Source organism: Acartia tonsa, chromosome 7 (genome assembly GCF_053477335.1).
Source record: "Acartia tonsa isolate MP-2025a chromosome 7, ASM5347733v1, whole genome shotgun sequence".
Classification (NCBI taxonomy): domain Eukaryota; kingdom Metazoa; phylum Arthropoda; class Copepoda; order Calanoida; family Acartiidae; genus Acartia; species Acartia tonsa.
In genome coordinates, this window is record NC_137266.1 from 50,723,440 (window position 1) to 50,733,000 (window position 9,561).

The 9,561-nt window shown below is 31.5% G+C and overlaps 1 protein-coding gene across 1 annotated transcript; it reads right to left on the reverse strand.

The window, feature by feature from the left end:
* Positions 1-6,325: 6,325 nt before the first annotated feature.
* On the reverse strand, positions 6,326-9,217 carry LOC145324368 (uncharacterized). The gene is made up of 3 exons (XM_080166973.1): positions 8,981-9,217; positions 8,453-8,594; positions 6,326-8,013 (listed from the first exon to the last, which is right to left on the reverse strand). The coding sequence occupies exons 1-3, from the start codon at positions 9,146-9,148 to the stop codon at positions 6,704-6,706; spliced, it is 1,620 nt and encodes a 539-aa protein (XP_080023099.1). The 5' UTR covers positions 9,149-9,217; the 3' UTR covers positions 6,326-6,703.
* Between the last annotated feature and the right edge of the window lie 344 nt (positions 9,218-9,561).

A 9,561-nucleotide genomic window follows, 5' to 3' on the forward strand; every position in this document is an offset into this window, starting at 1 on the left:
GTTTTTGTATAATTCTTTATTTAAAAGCGCAAATACAATTTAATTTAATTAATTTTGACATCCGTGATAGGTGGATTGGGAACTACCTGCGCTCTAATTGGTTGAATGGTATAAGACACTTAAGCTTCTCCAATCAGAGCGCAGATAGTTTTCAATCCATCAATCACAGATGTCAAAATTATTTAACTTAAATTGTAATTTCGCTTTTAGATAAAGAATTTTAAAAAAAATCCTTAAAGTTTGATGCAGATTTCAAATCTACCTCTAACATTAAAATTCTTTCCAACTGATCAACCACCCATAAAAAATATATGACAACAAATTTTTTTGCAGTACAGACATTCAATGAGGAAGATGGACATTGATTTATGTTTAGAATAAAATGGGAATGAATGAAAAAAAAAAGAAGAGAGAGAGAAATAAGTATATAAAAAGAACATAACCTTATATAAAAGTAACAGGATGTCTATATCTATATTTGTCTGTTCTGAGGTATTTGCTAACCGCTGTATCAATATGGTTCTCCTTTACAATGTACTGGGTAGGTTTATAACCATTTTTTGAAGAGGTACCACCACCCTCTTAAGAAAAATCTTCCATAGAAAAATAATCCTCCACAAAAAATGTACTTAAAGTTGTTTGAGAGATGATAGGTAAATGATTGGGACACAACTGTGCCATATATAAAGACAGTTAAACAGTTCTTATTTCTTCTCTGTCAGGGGATATGCAAATATACTTGGCGTAAAATTTAATTGAAGTAGCTCTTTTTTAATAATATTATACCTGACTTGCATTAAAACAGACAGTAATCATAATACTTTGAATTATAAACATGGATAAGCAACTCAAGAAAGTATGTTTTTGCAAGGACATACACTTTTAGGTTAAAACGTAAGTTCCTTTTTAATTTAATGTTCATTGGTTGTGGGAGTCTTAGAAATTTCATTCAAATTTATGATAAGAAATATAGTAATTAATATGGGAAAAAAACAATATCATAAATAAGTAAACTATCTCAGGTCATGTAAATTTTCACATAACAAATATCAATCGTTTTCTGCTAACTTATGAATCGTGTTTTCCTGATTCATTTTAGACATACAGAAATACTGACATTTACAATACAAAGATGGCTTTACTATAAATAAAAATATAGAGAGATAGTGGTATAAAGGTAGCTAGAGGTTGCCACTGTTTTTATAGTATGACTGAGAACCGGTATTAATTCAGCGGACGTTAATCGGTTTCAAATCCATACTGAAAAATTGTGTTTCCCAATTTTTTTTTAGTCATGTATTTGGAGGACATTACCATTTTGAAGAAGGCATCGCTACGAATAAAAATATAGATAGATAGTGGTATAAAGCAGAGATCTAAGGGATAAGACAATTACCAATAATTTGATATACATTCCCAATGATGACAAACAAATTTACATCTTCCATAGATTACAATTAGTGGTTGACACGTTTGGACACTTAACTTAATAAAGCAACCAATCAAAATTAACTTAAGTCCCCAAAGTTTTTAGTAAACAAATGAAAAAACGTGATTATAAACTTTGGGGTGCAGAGTAATAAACATCTAATTGTCCCCTCTCTCTCTGGGTATAAAGGTAGCTAGAGGTTGCCACTGAAAAGGAAAGTTTGATTAAGTTGTTGTTAGTATAACAAGTTACAAGAAATTTAATTAAATAACTTTTATCTACACACACACATATACATAACTATACTTATACTTTAGATTTACCTCTTTTTATTAAAAATAAAATAATTTTGAAAAATGTATTCTTATTGAGTAGATACTCTTTAACTGAATAATAAAATAATAAGTTCAAAACATCATTCTAATAAGTCCTGCAACTCATAGGGCAATAGACTACAAATTAGGTCTAGTTTTTGGAACAATTATTATTTATTAGGGTAATACTGGAATTTTTATTAATTTGACTGCAGCTGACCTTTCCCTCTCTAAATAGATGTTTGAATATTCTATCTTAATGATAAAATGCAAGGATATAAAGGGATAAGATAATGGGCAATAAATTAATTTAAATTTCCAATGATGATACACAAAATTACCTCTTTTGTAGATTAAAATCAGTGGTTGAAACGTTTGAACTTAATGATCTAACTAATAAAAATTCAACAAAAGTCCCTAAGGTTGTTAAGTCAATAAATAAGATAACAATATAAAATAACAATATTTTCAAACTCTGGGGACTAGTGTAATAAACAATCCAATGTCCCCTCCCTACCTGGATAAAATGTATCAAATTTTGTGTAGAAATGATCTTTACCTACTTTTAGATATGTACAAAGCAAAGTTGGGATGTTGGATATTTGGAAAATATTCTCAAGTGGACCTATATGTGTCACAGGTAGAGTCATGCAGATAGATAGATGATGGATAGATAGATAGATTTATAGATAGATGGATAGATATTTGGAGAGGAAAATATTCTCAAGTGGACCTATACATATATGTCAAATGTATAGTCATACAGATAGATAGATAGATAGATGAATAGATATACAGATCTTTATTTATTTTAAATAATATTCTGTTAGACAGCAAATGGTAAACAACTAGTTTTTGGAAGAAGTCGAACCTTTATTTTCAATTTTAGTTTTAAATAGAAATAGGATTTTTTTCATTTTGATTAGTTGTTTCATTAAGTTGAGTGTTAAAACGGTTCAATCACCAATAGAAGTGGCAATATTTTATATCATATTATCATGTACATTAATGTATCTGCCATTGTCTTATCCCTTTATGTATTTGTACAAAAGCCCTGATTTAAAATATGAATTCTCACAAATAAAGCTTTAGTGCACATGGGTTCAACCACTAGTTTTCAGGAATAGGTGGATACGATATTTTCACAACATTTTAAAATCATATAAAAACCAAATTGACCCTCTGCGCCCGTGTCTTAAGACGTCGTCATCACATTCGCTTGTTGTCATGAAAGTGATAAATTCTAATCTCAGCTCAAGTCATAACTTAAGATGTTAAAAAATGATTCATAATCTTGCTATTTTAGATGCAAAATAGAGTAGGGGGAATGTTTTGGCCCAAAAGAGGCGGACTTCTAGAAAAAAGATTGTTCAATCAATTATTGTAATTATTGATGCAAAGAAAGACCTTTTATTGGACTGAACTTTTAAAGATCTGGGCTTACACTACAACTATCGGCTACGCCCCTATGAACCTTACAGTTTCGATTTCAGTTTTTAAAGAAACAAATCCTAATATATATAGTAGTAAGCGTTTTTCGTCTGTCCCGAAGGATCTCACTAACCGATGAAACGATATTGTCTCCTTTACAGTGAAGCTTCTTATAGGTCATTATATTCGACTCTCCCCTCATCCTTTACCCCTAAAGGCCTCTAGGGGCGTAGCCACTAGTGCCGAGCGCCACTTTTATGGACCGATCGAGCTGAAAATTTCAGGGAAGCTTTGTTATGGTAAAAACGGAATTCCAATTTTTTTGTTTTGCTCTAGTGGCGTGCACAGGAAAGTTGCATGAAAACCTGGTTCGGCGCGAGTAAAGAAACCGTTCGGCATAGGTAACCGCTTTTGGCGTTTTTTGGTGCTTTCCCCCGGCATTAAAGCCCGGTTTTGTCCTAAATACCCGGTTATTTGGCCCAAAAAATTTAAAATGTAATTTTTGAACGTCCAAAGTGAGTTGTAGAGTAGCTAATACTACGATACAATCCGTAATTGAAAACTACATAACCTCATGTAATTGATAGAGCTACAACTAACATACAAAACAATTTATATCACATTTAAGATTTTGGCTATAGGTACCGCCCTTTTCGGTTAAAAAAGCCCATTTCCTAGAAGTTTTAAAACTTTTGATATTATATGTGGACGGGTATCTTTACTCGCGCCGAGCAGGGCAATAAAACTAGCGGGTATTTTTACTCACGCCGAGCCGGAGCTATATAGAACGTAAAAAAACGATGAAAAAATCATATAAAAAATAATAATTTGAATAAAACGAATTCACAAATGAATGTAGTTTCCAATAAACTTTAAATTTCACGAAAAAAATCACTAACTTTACTTCATAAACAAAAAAGTTAGGAGGGGTATTTTAAAAATCACCTCGTTTTTGTTGGTTTTCAAATTTTGTTGAGCTATACTGGCAAACGAAAGTAAGCAAAACTGCCTGCTCCAGTGGGAAATGAAAACCCCGGTAGTAGAGGGGGGATTCAAACTGAGAATGATGCAATCCTAAAACTGAGAACCGTTTTTTTTCGGCATTTTCTGGAACCGGGCGTTAAAAGCCGGTTCGTCACTAATGGGTTAAATAAAGACGGTTATCTTTTCTAGGATCGATTTCTCTTGAGAGGGTTGGAACAACAAGGACCGCAGCACAAACAGATGTTTATTGTTTAATCATTATTTTCTATATTCCTAATTCCCTGAAAATTTATAATAAATCCATCCAGCAGGAAAGAAATTGTTTTTCGGTGCATCTAATTAAAAACAGATTTTATAGAATTTCTATATTTTAATATAATATATAGGAAGGGAGGAGACAGTGGGCTGTTTATTACTCTAGTCCCCAAAGTCTCATAATAACGTTTTCTTTTTTGTTGGCTATTAACATTGAGGACTTTTATTGAATTTTGATTGGTTGCTTCGTTTATTTGAGTGTCCAAATCTTTAAACCACTAATTGTAATCTACGGAAGGGATAATTTAGCGTATCATCATTGGGGATTCACATCAATTTATTGGCCATTGTCTTATCCCTTTAGATCCCTGTTTAATATATATATTGAAGTATTAGTTGTTCAAAGGTTCTTAAAAATAAGTGGAAAATCTTTTAATTTAATATTTTTGTTTGCAAATTAGAAGCTCTTTATAGTGCCTATAAAAAATGCCGTCATACAATACAAATAACCAATATGCCATTAGAATTCTGTCTGTACTTTTATGAAAAAGGTAAAAAATGCAGGGAAAAAGGGAACATTGGGCTGTTTATTACGCTAGTCCTCGAAGTTTAATAACAACGTTTTCTTCTTCGTTGGCTAAACAACTTTGGGGATTTTTGTTAAATTTTGATTAGTTGATTCATTAAGTTTAGTGTCCAAAGGTTTCAACAACTAATATTAATCCACAAATGGGGTAATCTTGTGACTGTAAATACTTATCAATTTATCGGCCATTGTCTTATCCCTTTAGATCCCTGAATAAAAATACATTTTGGTAAGATATGTACATCTTCGATACTTCATATTCTTTAATTTGAAAATATATAAGAAGCTTCTCAAATAAAGATCTATTTAAATCTTATCATTACTTTCAAATAATACTTGTTTAAATATACTGTTTTAACCTACTTCCTTACATAATTGTCATAAAAATTAAATGTAGGCTTTCATAGGCAAATACAAGGGGGAAGGAGGTGGGAATACGCTCACCTCCAATAGTCTAAAATTTCTGACTTAAATCTCTGAAAATGGATCTTGGTGAAGGAAGGAAAGGCATACTGCAAGAGTTTACATAAGTTTAGCACGGATATCAATAAATATAAGAAAATCTATAAGAGTTCGTATGATTCTTCCACTTATATATTAATTAATTGGGCGTGGCTGATATCTATTATACTTTAACGCCAGGTCCTACAACACAGGATAACTAAGGGGAGCCAAATACCTCCTTTTCTGTCCCGGGGAATTTGGTTAAGTAACACCAAACATACAACCAACTCTTTGATTGCACCACCTTTTTCTAAGAATTCTTAACTGTGCTTGGTAATGAGTTGCGCTTGTTTTAGGCCAAGGCATTATCCCCACTTTAACAATTTTTGTCTTAACCCGGATATAGCAACAATATAAACTATTTTTAATGCATTTGGTAATGTTTTACTAGTTGTCAGGATTCAGAATTATCACCTCCATAACAAAGATCAAAATCACTTAAAGATAAACCCTGGTTGTAGGTTTAATTCTTCCATCTAAATATATTCCTCACCACTCCTATCTCAAAAGCTAAGATCTACGCCCTTTTATGAATATTCATATTGTGGATGGCTGTGTCTAGCCTCTGACTTTAATATAAAGTTTTAGTTCTTGAAATAATAATAAAGTTTTATTATTTTTATGTTCTAATAGGGAATAATAAAACTTAGATCATATGTAATTCCATACAAAATAAAAGGATTGGACCCAATTTCATGGAATTACAATAGAAGAAAAGTAATGTAACATAGATTCTCTTTTATTTTTTGGCCTTTTTTGAATCATTTTCGCACTTAAAGCTGTATATGATATTTCTTATTTTCTTTCTGTGTATTGGTGAAAAACAGTAGTGATTTTTTATAGTAGTCAAGACTCAAACCTAGCACCTTAATCTTAACAATGAAACACATTAATACATTGATAGAACATACCAGTACATTTTATTTTTTTTATGTTTTACTATATTCAAGATTATTTGTTTATCAAAATTACATCAAAATGTAATGAATTATATATTTTAAACTTTGTTATGGTAAATACATACATAAAACAAATATATCATATAAATTATGCAATAAGTCTGTCAACTTAGACTTTAAAAAGCAATATCTATAATTTATCACAAAAGTAAAAAATATTAAAATATAATGAAGAAATATCTTGTTCTAACAGATATTGCAAGGTTTCCTAATCTGACTATTTACAAATTAGTAATTTGAATTAGATATTCTTTACAAATTTTTTCATTTTAGTTCTAAGTTTCTTCATAAGAGGACCATGAGGAATATTTTTGAAAAAGTATATTTCTCCTGTAATTTGCATTTCTTTAATAAGCTTTCCTTCAACTAACTTCTTGATGTCACTTTTTGTAAAAGGAACACTAACATCATCATGGAAGACAACTGCAAGATAAACCTTATCATTTCCAGAATCGTGATCATAGTCTCCCCAAACAACAGCCTCTTTAACCGCATCCTGACTCTCAATCAGATATTCAATGTCCACAGGGCTGAACCAGACAGAATTAACCCTCAAAATCTCTTTACTTCTATAGGAGTAATAAATATCTCCTTGCTCTGTGTAATATCCAATATCTCCGAGGTATCCGAAACCATTAGCATGAAAGAAATCCTGATCTGCTTCAGGATTCTTTAAATAGGACTTTAGTAGTGTTGGAGTCTTAATCATGATCTTGCCAAGTATATTAGGACCTAGCTTTTCTCCACTTTCTATATCAGCAATGTATAAATGACAACCAGGTAGAAGTTTGCCACACAAACCAAATTCCCTCTTTGAATCTCCAGTGGAAAGTGTAATCAGGTAAGTTTCACTTGATCCATACACAAGCTCAATTGTAACATGTTTACCTAGAACACTCATAGCCCTGTCATGAGTTTCATCTTTGAATGCTCCACCTAATGGAAGAATCTTCTTCATACAAGGAAACTCTTGCTTAGAATCGTTTACATTTCCAATCCCAATGTAAACAAAAGAGCTGCAAATAACAAAATCTGCCTTGAAACTGGCTATTTGGCTAAGAAAGTCTCTTGGTTCAAATTCTGTAATGAACCCAACAGATTTTCCTTTCTTGATGCCCAAGTAAATAGGAAAAGCAAATCCACCAGCATGGTACATTGTTGTTGATATTAAAGCTCTTTTAGAATCTAGACAATCAACAAGATCCAGCTCAAGTAACATTTTCTGTGTGTGCACAATACCCTTGGGAGTTCCAGTTGAACCACTTGTCCATAAAATAATTGCAGGATCCTCAACATCAACTTTCATCATCTCTTCAGTAGGCTCAAACTTTTCGGATGATGTTTCTAAGATTTTTTTAAGAGAAAGAACATCATCAGTAAGATCATCAGCAGAGTCAGAATCAAGAACTATTAAAGACATAATGTCAGTTTTCAGACTTTTGTACTTGTCAATGTAGTCTTTGCTGCATACAACAACTCTACTTTCAGTCAGTTGCAGCTGGTGTTCAATTTTGTCATTTTCCAGAGTTGGGTTTCCCATACTTGCTGTACCTTAATAAAAAAAGAAACATCTGTCATTTTCTTTCAAAAAAATAATTATTTATATAAAACTTAGGAAGGAATGGGATTTTTTCATTGATTAACAGGATTTTTACAGCCCAATTAGACTATACTTTTCAATTGGGTTAACTTATCATATAACCAATCCTTATATAAAAGTAACAGGATGTTTGTGAGTCTGTCTGTCTTCATATCTATCTATCTGTTTGTACCTAAGGAACTCACTTACTGCAATATTGGTATGGTTCTCCTTTACACTTTAGCTTCTAATATGTCCTTGGAAGGTTTATAACTATTTTTTGAAATGGTATAAGGGAGAAAATGGAATTTTTTAAATTTTTTAAAAAGAACTAAATACCCCTAGAGTAATTGAGTAATGCATGTACTAAGCATAACAAAATTACTGAAACAAGATTGAAAATGTGTGTACCTCCAATCATCCAAGCAGCCAATACAGGAATGTAGAATAAGATATGGTTGGAACATCCCATCTGCAGCACATCCCCAGGTTGGAATCCAACTGACACAAGAAATGATGCAAAGGACTTCACCTTGCCCTCTATTTCTGATAACTAAAACAAGAATTTAAAAAAAAAATTATGTTCTGTATGCACTTTAAATCTCTTAACAGCTGTTCTAAATTAGGTTTTAAAAGAAGTTTGATATTGTTTTACAACATCTAAGTAAGCAATTTCAATTAACTATTAGGATTAAATAATAGTTATTTATCAATAAATTAGAGGATTATTTCCTGTTTTGTTAGCCCCTAGAGGCTGAAGGCTCAGATAAACAAAACTGGTATTAATATTATGATTTTTCATTCTACTAGCTATTCAAAGAAAATTGTCGATTGTCTATAATACAATATAATACATGATTTTTCAGTATGGCCATCTAGCGGGTACTGATCAGTTTCTAAGCCATACTGGAATATTCTCTCAAACATTAATAAGCTTACCTTTAATGATTGGTTTGTCTGAACTTTTGTAAGCCAAACTCTGTCACCCTGAGTTTCTAGGTCACCTCTAACCAGATTCAGTAGATGATCAACAATTCTTTTCTCCTTGGGAAGAACAACATCATAGGTTTGAGAACTATACAATATTTTATCTTTGATTATGTTCATTCTCGAGACCTGTTAGAGAAACTAATAATCACTGTCAAAGAAAAGTGCATCTGAACTGTTTGATTTATTATTATCAAAACAAGGAAAAGTATGTCCATATGTAACTCAGTAATAATATAGTAACACATATGAAAATACAAAATATAGTACAAAAATGATGGTACACAAAATTTCCTCTTCTGTAAATTACAATTATTGGTTGAAACGTTTGAAACTTAATGAATTAGCCAAATGAAATTCATTTTAATTACTCAAAGTTGTTAAGCCAACAAATAATGAAACTTTATTAAAAATTAGGGACTAGTGTAATAAACAGTCAATTGTCCCCTTTCTACTTGACATATGTGACTAATAGATATACAGACATGATATTTTTATAGAGCACTTTTGCTCCCTATTTAGGAAAAATTTAA